General features: G+C 41.5%; 1 protein-coding gene across 4 annotated transcripts; it reads left to right on the forward strand.

Annotated features, from left to right (window-relative positions):
* The first annotated feature begins 29 nt into the window (after positions 1-29).
* Positions 30-19,156, forward strand: LOC133409174 (major intrinsically disordered Notch2-binding receptor 1-like). 4 transcript variants are annotated; one of them, XM_061688823.1, is made up of 20 exons: positions 30-389; positions 469-582; positions 671-754; positions 1,291-1,517; positions 1,604-1,688; positions 1,954-2,052; positions 3,513-3,641; positions 3,728-3,889; positions 3,973-4,189; positions 5,083-5,231; positions 5,910-6,008; positions 6,105-6,317; positions 8,245-8,354; positions 8,748-8,949; positions 9,078-9,302; positions 9,385-9,520; positions 11,817-11,919; positions 12,020-12,146; positions 12,223-12,319; positions 18,365-18,452. In XM_061688823.1, the coding sequence occupies exons 1-20, from the start codon at positions 210-212 to the stop codon at positions 18,367-18,369; spliced, it is 2,763 nt and encodes a 920-aa protein (XP_061544807.1). In that variant the 5' UTR covers positions 30-209; the 3' UTR covers positions 18,370-18,452. The 4 variants fall into 4 exon arrangements, 3 of the variants coding, with proteins under 3 accessions (XP_061544807.1, XP_061544806.1, XP_061544808.1); XM_061688822.1 differs by lacking the exon at positions 18,365-18,452 and adding an exon at positions 12,402-13,248; XR_009769374.1 differs by lacking the exons at positions 11,817-11,919; positions 18,365-18,452 and having other exon boundaries at positions 12,223-12,312.
* Positions 19,157-19,623: the final 467 nt, after the last annotated feature.

Consider the following 19,623-nt stretch of genomic DNA (forward strand, 5'->3'; position numbering starts at 1 on the left):
GATTGATCATAAACTTTACTGAGATTGGCGCGGCTATAACTTTTAGCAGAAGTTGCAAATTGTTTTAGCTAGATTTTATTGTAACGATTAAAAAAACACATACTGTTGTTATGTCATGGTAACAACTAGAACCACGATTTTTTTTTGTAAGGCTTCCAACAACATGCTGATAGTTCGGTAAATTTGGGCGTAACTGCGCCGACCGAGAGATGTCTGAGCAGGATCTGGTAGTCGAATGTAGTACGGACGTTTTGGTCAATTTTGTTGAGTCGTTGCATGTCTACACAGGACTACTGACTGTGGCTACAGTTTGTGGTGGACTGTCGGGAATATTAGCTGGTGCTCTTTTGTATGTGTTCTGCCTGAAGACTTTAATTTTGACGAGACAAGTAAGCGACCACCAGCACACCACTTTTTCACCCATTTAACGCATTTCAACTGTGTGGGTATTTGTTATATTCCAATCAGGGGCACACTGCAAGAAGGCTACTTGAACCTGATGATGGAGAAGTGGAAAACAATGCCAGCGATCATGCCAGCAACAACAGAAAAGAGGCCCCGCCTGCCACAACTAATTGCAAAGTATTTTAATGGAGACCTATTCTTATCCATTGTAGCCTGGCCTATGATTAACCGGGTATTTGTATTTTTATCATGACTTGTTGAACAGGAGAAGCAGGGACCCGTGAATAGTGATGTGGCAGCATTTGCATCAAAAGCAAAAGTGGTCTACCCTATCAACCAAAAATATAGAGTAAGTCCATTACTGCTCTGCAGCATGGAGCACATATTTGTATGTTGTTTTAGTAGCACACTATTTGCACAAGTTTGTTTCCCCCACAGATTATTATCCATCCAAGTGGAAATTTAACTTGCACAGTTGTATATTTCGTATTGTACACTACACAGAGAGCCAGAGGACACACACATGCAGGCAAAATGGCACGCAAACAGTGCTGCACATCTTGAGCAAGGCTGTGGGTCTGTTGCTTTGTTCAAGGGAACCTTGAAATCACATCAGGATCTCTTCAACAACCAGTTGCCATTTTCTTGCCACCCAATTTCTATTATTGTGTGCAGATGTTCGAGTATCAAAATGACATAAACCAGTAATATGATCTTGGTCTTTGCACAGAACCATTTTACAGGCATTTCTGATATTCTATATAATAAAGTGTGCTGAAACATTTTCCTGAATATGTTTGTCAAAAAGGTCAATGAGGTCTTATTGTGGCAGTGTTAACCATTGAAGTGACATAGTAATGATTCCATCAACAATGTTTGTGGCAGCCTTTAGCAGATGGCGCTTCTCACCCTTCTCTTCATGAGTGCTCCAAGTTGCCAACAATGCCAAAGGATGATTCGTCGTCATCCTTCACAGAGGGAGAGTCTCTAAGCCAAGAGCTGGACAATGACGAGGGCAGCCAATTCATCTCCTCCTCATTGGTCCCCGAGAGCCTGCAGAACCAGAGCTTCGTCAGGGTTTCCCACTACCCCTACACTCTGACACAAACAGGGTAGGTGTCACAGAGGAATTTCTTAACATTTATGTAACTTTTAGTATAAATGCAATTGGCATGGTAAGTGAGTGTTTTTCCTGCAGTTTTGAAGCAAGGATCAATCTCCATTGTTTGGCCCTGAAGGATGTACAACAACTTTGCTCTCAACTTCTGGAAGAAAAATATATTGTGAGTGTTTTTCATTTTATTCCTTACATCAATAAAGAGACAATATTTTGGGAACACATCACATTACATGTTATGCTTGAATGGGAAAACATCTGTCAAATATAAATTTGGGAGCTATAGGACTTGATGCAGCATAATTATATAATGCAAGTCATGCAATACAATAAGGACCTGATGAAGTAGCAATGACCAATGTTTTTAAGAATGCTAAATGTATGGTGAAATGTTTTTGATTTCCCTAATTATGACATTTTTCCTGCCTTAGATTTACCTTGAAATGGTGAAACAAATATTTTGCAGCCATTTTCCAAAAGACAAAAAAGATGCAGAGTTCACCAAACACATTCTTCAAATGCAGCAAAAGGTAACTTTTTTTATTTAAAAAAGAAAAAAATCAATATGAACTGTAATTATTTCATAATTATTTGTATTTGGAAAATATATTTCTTCATATACTGATTATGTTGATCGAACATTATAATGTGTTGGCATACTATACAAAGTCCCAAATTATTTAAACCCCAGCAATATTTATGGTTCGTGTTTTTTCAATTGTAAAATAGTATCTTCTTGTTGGAAATGACACAAATAAATTGGCAAAAGATTGCAAGTATTTGTGTTAGTTTAATTAAAAAAAAAATCTCATTTTTTATATTTTGTATGATTAATATTTAATATAGATGTTGGCCAATTTTAAAAATAACACAACATTTTTCAGCATTCTGGTATCTTCTAGTAATAAATGTAATTTATAACACACTTATCAAACACATTATCTTGAAATGCTACAGTGAATCATTCAAAAGAGATAATAATTAGAACTGCGGTACATCTAAAAGAAACGACACAACATTAAAGGAAACAATGCTAAAAACAATTAAAAGGAAGATTTTAACCGAAGGCTTTTCTGAAAAGGTGCATTTTCACTCCTATATTAAAACCATCCAGTTTGCGATGCCCTTTGATAGTCAGAGAGAGCGCTCCACAGACTTGAAGCAGAAGGGGCGGGCCCCCGTTGTTCAAAGAATGGTCCTCAAAAACTGGAGAAGGTTGGCCTGTCGAGAGCGGTGGCGGCGTGTGAACGAATGCAGTTCTTTGAAGGAGAGGGGGCAGCGCCATTGAGGCACTCAACTGGTGGGACAGCAGATAGATTATGAATTCGATCCTCTGTTGGACAGGAAGCCAGTGGAGGGATTTGAGGATGGGTGTGATGTGATTGCAGTTACGCGCTCTCATCAGGATCCTGGCAGCACTGTATCAAATCTAGACTATTATTCTATCCATCCATCCAGTTTATTTATATTACTTGTCCTCAGTAAAGTTGTGGGTGAGCTGCAGCCTATCCCTGATAACTTTGGGCGAGAGGCGGACTGGTTGCCTGGAGATATCTGGGCACATAAAGATAAACAAACATTCACACTCAAATTCACATCTAAGGACTGAGTCTTTAATTAACCCAACATGAATGTTTTTGGCATGGTGGGAGGAAGCCGGAATACCTGGAGAAAAGGCACACAAGCACAAGGAGAACATGCCTTTCCACACAGGAAGGACCAAGACAGACGTGTTAAGCATTAAGCAATGGTGAATCTTGGACATAACTTTTTTCCGAATATAAAGGACAGACATTTTTTTTTATAATTTGGTGCACCGTTCAGTGTACATTTTACATCACATTGTTCTTTTGCCTTTCTTGTGTAATTTTCAGCTAAAAAAAAATACCATTCAACAAATAACTATGCGTTTGAACTCGAAAGGGTACAGCCAAGACATGAGTATTTTTTCTTTACATGCATATTACCATAAAGCTCTTTCTCATTTTAGGAAGTGGAGGAGCTAAAGAAACAGCTGCAAACAGGGCATGGTTGCAGTGATGACAGTGTTGATTCTCCTTGTACTTTGGAGGAAATGGAAAGATCTCAAAAAGATTTTCTAGAACGCAGTCTTCAAATGGTAAAAATGAGGGGCGTCATCGAGACAATCAGATTAAAACTGTATTGGAAATAGATTTTAAAGGTAATGTCCAATCCTCTTTGCAGTCCAAAAGTTTCAGCCAAGTTGTGGAGGACCTCTGCCAGCATGTGATGAAGAGGACCAGCAGTTTCACTGTGGATGAAGCACGGGATGCTACAGTCTCTCTCAACCAGACTCTTGTGTTGGTTGAGAATCGCCTAATGAAAGCTCAAGAAGCACAACTAATGGTTAGCAGTTGGATTTCTCAATTGTGTCAGTTTTTGAGCAAGTTGTTGGTTTGACTTAAGGCCTCCGTGCCTTTCTTTTGTAGAAAATCCACCAGAAGCTGTTATGGTGGGAAGAACTGACTGGGCTACTTCAGTCCCAACCTGCCTTGGTCCAGCAAGAAGTGTCTCTGAGACAGGGCTTGCTGGCTATGACACTAGAGCAGCTGACCAGTGAGGATGTTTTGACCTTCAACTGCATGGAAACGATACTTTCACAAGTACAGCACGTGCTTACAGAAGGCCTTCAACAGTGCAGAGAGGGTAGGATAATTGATCTGGTGTACTCTTCGTGAATTCCATCTACTATAATAATAATGTGTGTGACAAACAAACACAGAGTGCATAAGTCGACAATAGCCTCCTTTTTTATTTTCCTTACTATTTTTCTATGTTCTACTTACTGCAAGTTAAATTCATATCTGTAACACCTTTCAAATAAGGTCAGGTTCTTTCAGGACAGTTCTGCTTGGGTTATATCTATTACTATCCATCCATTTTCTATACCGCGTATTCTGAGAGTTGTGGATAGCTGCAGCCTATTTAAAGCCGACTTTGGGCAAAAGGCAGACTACACCCTGGATTGCTCACTAGTCAGTTTCAATTTCAGGATATATAGACAACCAACCCTTCGCACTCACATATACAGCGTCACTGAGTGGCAACTGAGCCCATGGTACATGTACAGAAATGAGGCACGTGAACCACCACACCATCAGCTTCTTCATCTTCCATCCATAATAACACCATTCAGCATCGGACTAAGTAGGGAACTCACTGAAATGCCGTCACAATAATTTGATTATACAGCGGACCCTCGCTATTCGCGGGCATAGCGAATATCAAAAATCTGAGAATAATTGACGCACAACTTACAACTGTTTTGAGGAAAAAAAACAACACTTTTTTTAAACCTAAAATATTCTTGAATAAGCAGAGCTATACCACCAATTAACATCATTTTCCTTGCAGTGATTGCCTGGTAAAAAGCTCACAATATTTACTGCTTCATACTAAGGCATGTGAGGCTCATTTTCACTTCTGTTTTGGACTGTCATTCCTTTTCATTCAAATAGTAGTAATTGTTTACAGTCATCTTTACACACTGTCATTCTCAGTTTATCATGCTCAACTAAAAGATTTTGGTCACAATCCAGATTACATGAGCAAAACAAAGGAGTTGCTGTTTGATAAGTGTAGCAAAATGGAGGCAAAGCAAAAGAAGCTTCAGAGGAGCCAGGCCAAGGAGAGGAGTCGTGTGCTGGAGCTAAGAGAAACTCACGGTGACCCAGAGCACCTATCAAAGGTCAGCACATGATGGGATGTCACTTTTCTGCTCCATGATATGCATGCTAATCACCTGGCAGTGGAGTTCTGTAGTGCATCATTTCTGTCTCAAGCAATTGCCGAGTACGGGTTCCATTACCATGACGACCGGGGGTAGAGCTATGGTGTTGTGAGTAACACTCAGTGTTGCCAATTTACTCACTTGCTATTTTTAACGACTCTTCCAACCCCTTTGGTGATATTTTTTTGTTTGTGTTATTTTTTTTATTTTTTTTTTTTTGAACAACTAGCAAAAAATAAAGTGACTTTTTGTGGTCTTGGAGATTTCTGGAGGATCTGAGACTCCCTCCAGTGCAGCAGATGTGAACACCTTTGTGTCCAGACTGCTAATGAATCCCCCTTGCATGAAGCCACCACTGGCTACTTTAACCATATACCCCCTATAAAGTGAGGGCTACTATCAGGTAACAACATGGAAGAGATTCTGAGCAGCTTGCTCACAGACACATTTTCAGAAAAAGGCAGATAAGAGATTTGCTTGGTTGTTTAATTTTACCGTTAATGGGTCCGTGGTCACTCCAGAGACTTATTTAGAATTAAAAAGTTAATGTTCCGTAATATGTCCCTTTTCAATCACACGTCTACAATAGCTGCCGATGATAATTGTGTATATCTAAACTGTATTCATTACCATTAGGAGTACCAGGAGCTACTGTTAAAACAAAGACAGAAGCTTTGTGATTTGGAACTGCAACAGGATGACCGGATGGCTGAAAGCCTTTGTAACTTTTGGACAGTAGGTCTTTTAAATACTGTTCAGTATTTGTCTTTACAATGTATACTGGTTTATGTGCACAACCATTACTCTGACCACATCATGTCCTCTGTTTAGAAACTCCACAGCACCTGGTCAAAAAGACTAGAAGAACGAGCCAAGGACATCTTTTGCACATCTGTTACCGCCCAATGCAAACTGTCTGCTGAACACTGTCAAGGGCTGTGGCTTGACGTAGAGCAGCAGCTTGCTGATAAGCAGCAACAGGTGGAGCGAATGACCAGACTGCAAATGGACCAAATGCAGGCTCAGATGGATCAAGAACGACAGGTACGGATACCATATTGTAAATATAGTCTCTCTTTATGTTTGGATGATCCAATATTCATGGCAGTTTATACAGTGGCGCCTTGAGATACGAGTGACCCAACTTAATAGTTTTTCGAGATACGATCTGTCATTCGGCTGGTGTTTTGCTTTGACTTGTGAGTGCAAACTTGACATAAGATCATTGTATAGTGGCAGTGAACTCAACTCACTTCAGAACAAACAGCAGTTTGGCAGATAGTGAACAATTCTTCAAAAAAGAGGCTTCAAGCTGTTTAATGCCAGTTCCAGTTAAGGTTTACTGTCAAATTAAACATAAAACGAAGAGAATTACACATTGTTTGTTTAAAACAACTTAACAACTTTGCTGTAAGAAGGCTATCACTTAGCATCGATATTCATGGTATCAAAGTGGTGTCACGGTACCAAAATTCTGACTTTGATACTATACCTGCATGAAGTACCTTTATAACAGTACTGAAACCACCTTGTGGACCAAAAGGGGAGCAGGACCGCCTCTGACTGTTAATTTTCCATTTTGGGATTATTTTCTGGGTTAAAACCATCCATCCATCCATTTTCTGAGCCGCTTCTCCTCACTAGGGTCACGGGCGTGCTTGAGCCTATCCCAGCTATCATCGGGCATGAGGGTGGGTACACCCTGAACTGGTTGCCAGCCAATCACAGGGCACATACAAACAAAAAACCATTCCCACTCCCATTCACACCTATGGGCAATTTAGCGTTGTCAATTAACCTACCATGCATATTTTTGGGATGTGGGAGGAAACCGGAGTGCCCGGAGAAAACCCACGCAGGCACGGGGAGAACATGCAAACTCCACACAGGTGGGGTCGGGGATTGAACCCCGCTCCTCAGAACTGTGAGGCAGACGCTCTAACCAGTCGGTCACCGTGCCGCCCAGATAGATATTTCCCCTCAGGAAAATAACAGGTGCCCATATCCACCAACTGGTATACTGTTGTTCGGTTCGGTCCGTGGTGGCAGGGTTTGGTATGCTAAAACTGGGTTTGGTTATCACAATTGAAAACATAAATGTCGTAACCCACAGCATTGCGCTATTGCTTTTTACAAGAGAGGCACATGAAGCCTAAGGTCCATCCATCCATTTTCTGAGCCGCTTCTCCTCACTAGGGTCGCGGGCGTGCTGGAGCCTATCCCAGCTGTCATCGGGCAGGAGGCGGGGTACACCCTGAACTGGTTGCCAGCCAATCGCAGGGCACATACAAACAAACAACCATTTGCACTCACAGTCACACCTACGGGCAATTTAGAGTCACCAATTTATGCATGTTTTTGGGGTGTGGGAGGAAGGTCTTGTTTAAAAATATTTTTTAGTCAAACCAAGCCACGACAATGTTGTTGAAAAGAAAATAAGGCACTAAATAAATAAAACATACATAAACAACATACACATCATGTTCAAGTGCAAAGTTGAATAGATTGATTTTCTTGCTCTCTTGTTTCTCTGCTCTTGGCCACACTGTTCAGGCAGGTGCTGACGTTCTATGTGGCGTATGTACTACGCAGAAGCCTCCAACTGCTCTGTATTATTGATAAGAACCAAGACTGAAGTGATACACAAAACCACTAATGTGTGGCTGCCACACATTCCATTCCCATTATAACAGTTCTCCATCAACCACCACAAGAAGAAATACAGTACCAGTACACAGGATTTTAACCTGGTTTGCCACATCTTTACAGGTTTATTGTCAGAGATGTACATCCAAACAGTTTTCAACCAATCTGGTCTGAACTATAGTGTACCCTATATAATTTAAGGATGTTCTCAATTGTTTTACCTGGATAAATCAAGGTGAAATGAAAAAATAATAGGCTCAATATTCAACTTACATTAAAGTACTGTAGTCTGTACTAAATAGGTTTCATTTAATCTTTTCTGTAGGTATGGACTGAGTCAATGGCTCTGATGCATGCAAGCCTCAAGAATCTGAGGAACCAGCAGCTGAAGATCCTACAAGCCATGGTGGTCAGTCAGAGCTACACACTTAACAGGTGATACTGAATGACCACTGTCAAGACAAAGGCACTTGGTCAATAACCGGGAATGGTGTGCGAAGTTTGCTTTGAGAATGCGGTTAAATTGCATACACAAAGATGCACTGATTAACAGGCATTGTCTTAAAGTGAAAGCGCTGCCCTTGTACATGCATGAAAAGGTTTTTCTATGCATTTCTGTTTACATTGCTGAATATTTAAAGCTTGTTGCTCCTTTGTAATGTACAAAAGTTTTAGTTTTTAATGTTTCTTCTTTACTCTGGATCTCAAAACTTGAATTGATCTTTTTGATATGTGCCAAAATGTAAATGTCACAAGTTGTTAACACCTATTGTTTTCATGACGCACTGTATCTCATTCATGTTCTTGTCAAATCTGACCTTTTCTCAGCCAAGTGGGGAAGTTGCTTGACAAGAAACATGAGCACCTGCTGGCATGCGTGCAGCGCCACTTCATGGCCAGACACTTTTGTCTGTACATGCTCAAAGAGATGAGGCTGTCCAAGCTGAAAGTTCTGTCCCAGACGGACTTTCGAGCTCTGCTGATGCAGGAACCTGCCACAGTCCAGTCGTGTGTTGATTCAGCTCTCAAGGTGGTTGATAAATAAATTACCTACTCCGTCCGCGTTAGGCATCTTGATTTGGCCAGTTACTAAAATAATATGCAGCATGATTATTTGAAATATTTTTATTTTTTGTTCTTGTGACCTGATAATGACAGAAAAGCAGTGCCAGCCTAGCAGAGAAGCATCTGGGACCAGAGAGTCAAATGGTGAGCCACAGCTTCCATCAGGAATTCCTGTCTGAGCTGGAAACAGGGATGGATCTTCTTCAAAACCACATACAGCTGGTACTTGGCAATGCCCTCAGCCATGCCGTCCTACAGCTGATGGAAGGCCAGCCCTATGAATCACAAAGCAGCTCCAGGCATGATGACGGCTTGAAGGTTGAACTGTACTGCATGTTGTTGTTTTCTTTACAATGCGCCCATACTAATTCTGAATTTCTTAATATTTTTTTTCTTTTAGCACCATCTTACAGAGGCTGCTTCTGAGAGTGTCTATGTGACCAAAGATTCTCTTACGGCGCTCGTCCAAGGCTACTATTCTACCTTGCAAGATATTGCTAAGAAACTACAACCATGTCAGTCAAACACAAACCTTGGTGAGACTACAGCACCACACATTATTATTATTACACATTGCTTTTATTTCTGTTGACAGAATATTTCGTATTTATCAGGTGAAAAAAAACACTGCACAATTGCTGCCAATGTCAGCAGAATGTCTCGGCACACTGTTGTGTACCGTAAGTGTAGGGTTGGGCATCGAGAACCGATTGGAACCGGGACTAAGGTTCCGGTTCTCCCGAAAATTTCAATGCCTAAACTCCGCCGAACCCGAAGAAGAAAGTGGCGAAAACCAACGAAGAACACGCACGAAGACGTACTTGTGCCCATTTTGTATTCATCAGGTGGAAAAAAACACTGTACAATTGCTGCCAATGTCAGCAGAGTGACTCGGCACTAACTTTATTGTTCAGCCTACGGAGCTTGTATAAACTTCACCGTACACCAAGATGGTCCAACAGTGTTTATTTCAATATTAATATTTGTTATTGTGGTTGTGCAGTGGTTTAACTGCACTTTATTAAACTGAAACGAGTTTCTAATACGTACATTTAAAATGCCACAGTAAGGAAGCCGACATAATAGAAAGACCTCTCATTATGATGTGCTAACTCCAATTAAAAAAATAAAAATTTTTAAAAAACTACATTGTTGTGTACCAAATTTAAATGTACCGTGTGTGTAGGGTTAGACATTGAGAATCGAGAACCGATTGGAACCGGATTCTCCCGAAATCATTAAAATTAAAAAATGTCGGTTCCCAGTTTCGATGCCTAAACGTCTAGCTTTGCTTTCGTTTTCAAAATTCACCAGAGTCGTGTGAAGTTACTTTTCATCCTAAAATGCTGAGAGCCGGTGCGTACCCTTCAAAATATAAGGCTACAAGCTTAAAACAGGAAGTCAAGTTAAAACTTGCACATATAAACCTTTTGATAAGATAAAACAGTCCCAAATAACTTTTTTTAACAATGCTATATTTAACGTTTCGCTGAAATTCGGTTAGTTCCAACACACATTGCCTTTTATTTCTTAGGTTTGATATTGATACTGGTTATAAGGAACCCCAAGTCAATTATTCTTTTTAGAAAAGCATTAAAGAGGATGAAAAACAGAAAGGCAGTGGGTCCTGATGACATTCCTGTGGAAGTGTGGAACCATCAAGGAGAGGTGGCTGTAGAGTTTTTGACCAGCTTGTTCAATAGAATTCTAGTGGGTGACAAGATGCCTGAAGAATGGAGGAAAAGTGTGCTGGTGCCCATTTTTAAGAACAAGGGTGATGTGCAGAGCTGTGGGAACTATAGAGGAATAAAGTTGATGAGCCACACAATGAAGTTATGGGAAAGAGTAGTGGAGGCTGGACTCAGGACAGAAGTGAGTATTTGCGAGCAACAATATGGTTTCATGCCGAGAAAGAGTACCACAGATGCATTATTTGCCTTGAGGATGTTGATGAAAAAGTAGAGAGGTCAGAAGGAGCTACATTGTGTCTTTGTGGATCTAGAGAAAGCCTATGACAGAGTACCCAGAGAGGAACTGTGGTACTGCATGCGGAAGTCTGGAGTGGCAGAGAAGTATGTTAGAATAATACAGGACATGTACAAGGCCAGCAGAACAGTGGTGAGGTGTGCTTTAGGTGTGACAGAGGACTTTAAGGTGGAGCTGGGACTGCATCAGGGAACAGCCCTGAGCCCCTTCCTGTTTGCAGTGGTGATGGATAGGCTGACAAATGACGATAGACTGGAATCCCCGTGGACCATGATGTTTGCAGATGACATTGTGGTCTGCAGTGAAAGCAAGGAGCAGGTGGAGGAACAGTTAGAAAGATGAAGGCATGCACTGGAAAGGAGAGGAATGAAGATTAGCCGAAGTAAAACAGAATATATGTGCATGAATGAGAGGGGTGGTGGGGGAAGAGTGAGGCTACAGGGATAAGATAGCAAGGGTTTAGGACTTAAAATACTTGGGATCAACAGTTCAAGGCAATGGGGAGTGTGGTCAGGAAGTGAAGAAACCGGTCCAAGCAGGTTGGAACGGGTGGAGGAAGGTGTCAGGTGTGTTATGTGACAGAAGAGTCTCTGCTAGGATGAAGGGCAAAGTTTACAAGACAGTGGTGAGGCCAGCCATGATGTATGGATTAGAGACAGTGGCACTAAAGAGATGAAAGGAAGCAGAGTTGGAGGTGGCGGAAATGAAGAATTTGAGGTTTGCTGTCAGAGTGACCAGGTTGGATAAAATTAGAAACGAGCTCATCAGAGGGACAGCCAAGGTTTGATGTTTTGGAGACTTACGTATGTGTTAACTTTAGTGTCATATACTGTAACTTCCATACAGGTGTGATTGAGGAAGACTCCCGTAGCAATCAGTTAAACAAAGCTTTGCTGAGAGAACTGGAGAACTGGGGAAGGAAACCTACCTCTGCTAAGTTTCAACAGAGGTAGAACGATAGCACAATGTTTGAATTAATGCATGTTACTTTGCTTTTTATTTTTTTGAATCAGTTTATGTGGAGTTGATGGCTTGTTTGTGTGTTTCAGGGTTGAGCTACACAAAAGGAAGTTGTTTGAGCAGTGCGATCTGGAACAGGAGATGATGTGTGAGGACCTGAGACGAAGAAAAGTAGCCCAGGATCAAACATTAGAAATCATCAATGGACAACTGCAGGTTCGTCAGTATGATGCGGTTTAGAAATAGGATGTTAATCATTTTCCTGTGAGCGCTGTGTTGTTGTGTCCATTAGGAGGCAGAAAGAAGCTTCATAAGTGATTTGGCAGCATTGGCTCGGGTTTCTCTCCACAGTCCAAACGCAGACGCCAGCGATGAAGATGACGATGCAGGTAAGAATGTGTCCCCTAGAGGATGACAACATGCCTATGCTGCCATTGTTTCTCTTGTCCTTCATGATTTCATATTGCACAGGGGAAGTTAATGCCTCTATAATGGAACTTCTTGCCCGGAACCCAGCCCTAGATCCAGCCTTGAATCCATCACTGACTCCAACAGTTGTCTCTCCCGCCCCATCCAAACCGGCAAAAAATAAAAAAAGAGAGCGGGAATCTCATATCAGTTGAATGGAGATAATGTTTTTATATGTACACAACTGTATGTAGGGTTTATAAAAGATTTTCATTTTAGTAGTCAATTTTTTCCATGCTTTTTTTTCCCTTCCTATTATACTGTTAAGATGTCAAACAAGGGGAATCTCTTATACAGTATATGTCCATCCCTCCATTTTCTATAGTGCTTGTCCTCATTAGGTTGGCGGGTGAGCTGGAGCCTGTACCAGCTGATTTTTGAGTGAGAGGCAGGGTGCACCCTGGACAGGTCGCCCGCCAAGAACATAGCACATATAGAAAAATAATGTTTCACATTCATGCATACAATATGGCCAATTAACCTAATATGCATGTTTTTGGAATGTGGTATTAATCCGGAATACCCGGAACATAACTGAGATTTTAACGCAAAACTGTGAGGCAAATATGCTTACCATGCTATCCGACATGTATCGACTGTATATACAGTAAAACACCCATTTTCAAATGCTGTTTTGGAATTAAATAAAATGAAATTAGTGCAATATTTGTCACCAACGTTCATTTATATTCAGTCTCTAACATAGCAATGTACAGGTTGATGGAAATGTCTTGCTTGAAGTCTGGGCTCCCTTACATATAATACATCAACAAAAGTATTGGCAAATCTTGTGACATTTTTACATGCTTTATTTTTCTGTGCTCTTAATTTTTTGTTTGGTTGTATGGTACTGGTGTTCACACAAAAGGAATCTCATAAATATGTCCATCCATCCATATTAATAATAATAATAATAATAATAAATACAAGAAGATGTTTGAGCTTGCCTGTTGGAAATATGTTCAGTCAGCTAGAAGAGCATTTGTTTTTTTCAGAGGTCACTAATGTTGTCTCAGTCTCTGGTGAAGTTTAATGGTGTCCAATCCTTCCACACCAAACTCATCCAAGCAGGACTTTATGGATTTTGCTTTCTGCACTGGTGTACAGTCATTATAGAACAAATAAACAGCATTCTCTGAACTGTTTCTACAGTGTTGGAAGCCTAGCCATTTTTGAGGTAACTTAATATGTGTGCTGTGAATTTTGCACATATTGTCAACATTGCCCTCACTGCACAGCTTGTTTGCCACATTGATCCCCCACCTGGTCCATTGCAGGATGGACATGCTTCTCGAGTTGCTAGGTGAATCAGAGCTGTCAATTGTGATTGTAGTAGAGTGCAACCACTCCGATGAAAGCCTTGACCCTCTCTTGTCCTAATGGGGTTTAAAGTACAACCCTTTATGGCTGGTAATGTGGCGTAATGGTGAAGTGTGGGAGGGCTGCAGCAAGGCAGACACTTGTGTTTGTAGACAGCAATCCAGCAGGCAATCTAGCCCAGATTGATGGTCTATTGACAATTTGGAGTGTAAGGCGTGTCAATTAGCAGTCATAAAATTTTAATCTGCTCTTTTCATATTCTCAAACTGCTCGTGTGACCAGTATGGCACCTTGACAAAATCTTTCTCCATACAATAAGATCCATCCATTCAGAGGTTATGTCACTTTCAATCATCTACAGTATCAGAGTGGCTGCACTCATCAATGGCGGGGTAAACCGTTTTGGATGTGTGTTGAGGTCCCGTAGGGGACTGCAGCGACTTGTGGGAAGATGACCTGATTTCTAATTTTCTCTCCTGCTTGAGCTACGGACTCCACAGCTGCAAACACAAGAGGCATACCAAAGGAGGAAAGCAGTATGATTTGGACCAGATCTATTTGGATTTTATTTTCCACTTTTGGTGGACGCATGTGTGACTGAAGTTGGTATTCAAAACATTCAGGTGAGTGAGTATAGTCTGTCTTTCACAATATGTTTACAACCTTTTTTGCTTCATTGTCATGTGTCTGACAGCACATAAACACACCATTCAGATCATGTCATAAAATAATAATTTTTAGACTGCTTTCTAATGCGACTGGGATGGGGAACGGAATACTGTAACAGTATTATATAAATCCTCTGCAGGACAGTCACTGATACAATTTGCTGCACATCATTTTGCTCTAGGTGTTACTGTTACTAAAATAATTGTCAAATGAAATGGGAATGCAGAGTGTAACGTGTCACAGCGTCAGACAGTTATTTTAAGGCCCGCAAATAAGGTCGCTTTCCAAATTCACAGTCAAATGTGTGTTGTTGGTTTTTTTTTTTTTGCACTAGCACCTATTTTTGTATTACCTATTTCAGATTTCCTATATCAGTTGTGTCAGAAAAAAAATATTTTAGTTATAAAGATAAAAACATGTAACTGAAAATACAAGCTTTTTTTAAAAAATAAAAGTATAATTAAAAAACATTCAATTTCATAATTTCATTCCTTGACTAAATTCCTATGATATCATTGATCTATTTTTGAGTTCTCTTTCAGAATCATTGTTTTCTATGGCATAACACTGCAAAAATACCTATTGATTGAAAACGATATTTGACAATGTGCGCATACAAAAATTTTATTTTTCTAACAAATTCATTTGATGTTGTAAAACTAAGTACACATAAAAAAAAACTTAGAAAACTTAGCAAAGCTAAGTTTTCATTAAAAGAAATTCCACCACCAGTGAGTCTAGTCATGGTGGTTCTTAAAATTGTTTCTATGTGTTCCCTAAATAATTGATAAAAAGCGTAATTTTTAAAATGGGCTTGCAGTACTGTAAATACGGTGTATGTATTCATAAGATGCTTTTTTTGACATTTAATTTGTCTTGTATGCCAAAGGTCTCCAATTTATTTTTCAGGTGAGCAGCCATGGCTAACCTGCAGCAGGAATACCCTGTAGTCCTCTTGGGGATCTTGGAAGAACTGGCCAATATGCGTCAGTGGTTGACCTTCCAAGACCTTTGTCGTATGGTCAGCACCCGCTTTGACTTGGAACACCTCATCGAGCTCAGGAGTTTGTTGTTTGCTGCTGCTAGCCGGGACCCCTGTTTTCCAGCCACACTTTTTAGGGATCGGGTTTTCACCAGGGGACAGGGCTTGTCACCAATAGGTGTCGCTGCTGACATTGTGACAATCTTTAATCTTATTCAGATGACGGGTGGGGCCACTGATGAAGGCCAACCAATGAGAGCTCAGGCAGTCCTGCCTGTGGACCAGTCCATAGGCCCCAGTCTGCCCGGGATCCACCAGCTGAACATTCCTGGCAGGGAGAGGGCACGCACTCACTCTGACTCCAGTGCAAGCCTTATTGACAAGCATTTGCTCTTTCCACATTCCAATTACTCAGTGCGCAAGCGAGCCAGTCTTCCTCCCGATCCTATCTCACTTGTATCGCCCCCTCCCATCAGGACGCGGGCTGTGTCTTTCGACTTGCCTCACACCACACTTTTGTACTCCAGTAACTGTACTCCCAGCAAGGCCATGAAGGATATTTACCTGCCTTTGGAAACGGACAGTGAGTCAAGTGGCGATTCAGCTCCAGCTGAGGTGTTTGAAATGGAACAAGAATCAACAGTGGACCAGAAGAGAAACATCTTTAAGAAGGACTTCCACAACCAGCCACCTCTCATACCAGAGGTGACCGTCAGCAGTAAGTCTCTCAGTCCTAAAGGGGAGAAAGGCTTTGACAATCACAGCTTTGAAATGATCCCTAACCCTTACCCTTCGCCCACCACAGTTCAGCAGTCTCCAGAGCAGCGAACGAAACATGAAAGTCTTGATGACCTGCAGGACTCCACTTATTTCGGACCTCGACCAATCCCAGAGCGGTCCCCTAAACACTTGCAGCCTCCCAGAAGCCAGAGGCCCATCTGGAGTAACAAGAGTCACAGTCTGGAGGACCGAATCAGCTCGGATCGCGCTGAATCTCGTGCCGTAAAACTACCTAGGCTATCAAGGCCTGCTATAAGCAAACTGGGGGGTTCTTTGGGGGGTGAGATTGGGGACATTGAATTTGATGGGATGAAGGCTCAAGGAACCCAGACTGATCCTCCGGACACCATGCGCCTCCGTAGCTTGGTCCATGCTGACCGCCTGTCCTTCATGACTTCATTAGATGATCCAGACTTTGCTGACGATAACATTAGCGCCATCTTCCGCTTTTTAGATGACATAAGCATGTGTGGCTCCACAGGAGTTCTGCACCCTAATGATGGGTCCGGGGCCCTCAATCAGGATACCCCAGAGGCTAGACGCGGCCGCCTAGGCCAACTCCAGAGGCTTTTCCATTCTCTGGAAAGCAGCGATGATGGACTAAAGGCCAGTGTTTGTAAGGTGCTGCTCCGTATGAGCCAGATAGAGCGACAGTTGGAATCACTGAATGATGTAAAAGCGGAGATCTCCCAGGTGTTGTCTGCTTTGCAGCGACTGGATGAAAAGATCCCACAGCCTGCTGTTGGTAGTGGACATAGCAGCGGTGGCCGATGGCTGGAGCCCCTCAGCGGTGTCTCTTCCTTCATGAGCCACCCTGTCACCCCCTCTGAGTCATCTGAGCCTCAGCCTCTGTCCGTATCAGAGCAGCTCTTTGGTGCAACCAGCACTAATAGTCTGGACTGGAACAGATGGAATACTCCTGGGGAGCAAACAGAGATCGGCAAATGTCAAGGTGACCTAAAAGTGGGGAAAGACAGGAAGAAAGATGCACTGTCTCGTTGTGCCTCAAAAAACGAGCCTGGGGAGAAAGGTCCATCTGATTCCAAGCAAGCGAATGTGTCAAGCATGGCAAAAGACTGGATGGTGTCTTTCTCAAAAATTAAGTGTGGCAAATCTTCACACGGAAAAACTGGGCAGGTGGAGTATTACTCTAACCTTTGCTACTCTGTGTGCATGACCAGGCAACATTATAGTGTAACCTCAGATATTGAACACAATCCTTTCATCAGGGATGCTGGTCCACCTCTGATTCATTATGTGTTATTTTCTCCACAGAAGAAAAAGAAATGCATTTTTTAAGAAAAAATCTAGCATTTGGGCAGCGACACTGTCTCGTGGTTAGCATGTCTGTCTCACATTCAAGAGGTTCCTTGTTAGAATCTTGTCTCTGGCATTGCTATGTGGAGTTTGCATGTTCTCCCTGCGCTTGCGAGGCTTTTCCGCGGGTACTCTGGCTTTCTCCCAGATTCCCAAAACATGCATGGTCGGTTAACTGAAATTGTCTATGATCTACAAAGTCTCCATAGGTGTAAAAGTGTGAATGATTAAGACTGTTTCTCTAAAGGTGCCCTGCGATTGTATGGTGACCTCTCCAGGGTGTACCCCGCTTCTCGCCTAAATTAATCTGGAACAGACTCCAGATCACCTGTGAATAATTAGGACAAGCAGAATAGAAAATTGATGGATGGATTTTAACAATCTTAACAGTCATACAAGTGTAAATTTGAGTTAACCAGCTATTAAATAGTACTGTATTTAACGACAAAGGCGCAATCTGAAGATAATTTGGGTCACAGTTTTATAACATTCTTACAAGTGTGAAACAAAGCATAACTCTGTAGATCTAAAAATACAAAATACTCAGTATGTGTTTTATGAGATGCTCCAAGTCATGCTGGGCAACAGCACAATTGAGATGCTGGAGTGTTACTATTGGTACTTTGAATGTGACTTTGCCACGTAACTTTTGGTGTATATTTTTCTTGTCGTTTCACGTTTTCTCCTCTTGTTGAGGCTTGACCTTATTTTACAGTAAGTGCAAATATATTTAAAAAACTAAGAAAAACAAACACACATGGTCTGATTTAACCCTTTGATGCTCACTTTGTTGAGGTCTTGCGTGACATCATCATCTGGAATTCTTACAGTAATTGTACATTTTATATGAATTCTCCACTTTTCTAGTATTTTTTTAATACTGTTCTTCTCTTTCTAGGATGACCAGTCAAGCAGAACTGCAAAACTTCTTTCCCAGAAGTCGTCCAGCTTGGTGGAGCAAGTGTTTAGCTCATCCTTGTTTGGCAACAAAGAAAGCAGCCTGACTGGTGGCCTCACCGCCGGGAAGATTATGGACCCCAGACTGGCTGAAGGGAAGGGAAGAGCCGTCTGGACCGTAGACGACCGAGAGGCACGAGTCTCCCCGTTTGATTTACAGGTACATTTAAATTAATCCTCATTGTCAGGTTCAATGTTTTGTAAAATGAAATGATAATGTCATGCAGGCCCGTGATTCTCTGAACCCTAACAACATGGAGTTCTGGATGGACGACATCTACACTCCGGGCTATGATGCGCTTCTCAGGCGTAAAGAGGCTGGCCTCCGCCGGGCCAAAGTTTGCAAGTTGTTAGCACTCATTGCTGCTGCGCTGGCTATCATTCTCATCATTGTCATTCCCATTTGCACCATGAGGTCATGAGAGGTTGCTTTATGACATTTTGCACATCTATTCTCTGTAGCTTTGAACTATAAGCCTCTATCTGTGAATGCTACTCATTTTTGTGAAAGCTTCAGCGACTGTAAATTGAGAGGATCTGAACAGCAGTTTTATTGAATTACTTTTTCGCCTCACGCACGTTACAAACATTGCACTTTTCTTTCCTTTATAAACGTACTGTAAATTCAGTTTAAAATGTTTTCCTTGGCTGATGCAGTGGACTAGAATATTAGATTATATGTATGAAATACTATAATGTATTTAATACTGAGCCGTTATTGGAAATATATAAATGCCTTGACACATCAGTCCCGAGAGTTCTGTAATCATTTTTGTTTGCTTTTCCCATGAGAAGTGACATAGAACAATCTCATCAGTATGAGTTTCGAACATACAATTTCTCTTTGTCTCAGTGTTCTTATACCTCATCTACACTACGAAAACTGAAGAATGCAAGTGTTAAATCTGCACAGGGAATATATTTGTTTTGTGGTGTCAGGTTTCAAGAGGAGAATGTCTTGCTGCTGCTGATGGTGATAAGGAAGGGAAGAGGAAACATTTTCCAGGAAACTCTCTCTTAGTGGGAGTTTCCATTTGTAATTCAATAAATGGGCTGTTTGCATCCTAGCACAATAGCTTTTCCCTCTACTCACCCAGCCAAAGTTTTTCCCAAAATGCCGACTCAATAACAATTTCATTTATCCTCCCCTCACAGGGATGAATGTGATTTTTACTGTGGTGTGAAGTTCAATTTAAAACT

Source organism: Phycodurus eques, chromosome 10, assembly GCF_024500275.1.
Source record: "Phycodurus eques isolate BA_2022a chromosome 10, UOR_Pequ_1.1, whole genome shotgun sequence".
Lineage (NCBI taxonomy): Eukaryota > Metazoa > Chordata > Actinopteri > Syngnathiformes > Syngnathidae > Phycodurus > Phycodurus eques.

Bases quoted from the DNA above. Each gene is read 5' to 3' on its own strand.
- LOC133409174 (XM_061688822.1), top strand. From the start codon at position 210: ATGTCTGAGCAGGATCTGGTAGTCGAATGTAGTACGGACGTTTTGGTC. The intron at 1,518-1,603 runs GTAGGTGTCACA...TTTTTCCTGCAG, and splicing joins TACACTCTGACACAAACAGG to TTTTGAAGCAAGGATCAATC. The intron at 12,320-12,401 runs GTAAGAATGTGT...CATATTGCACAG, and splicing joins CGATGAAGATGACGATGCAG to GGGAAGTTAATGCCTCTATA.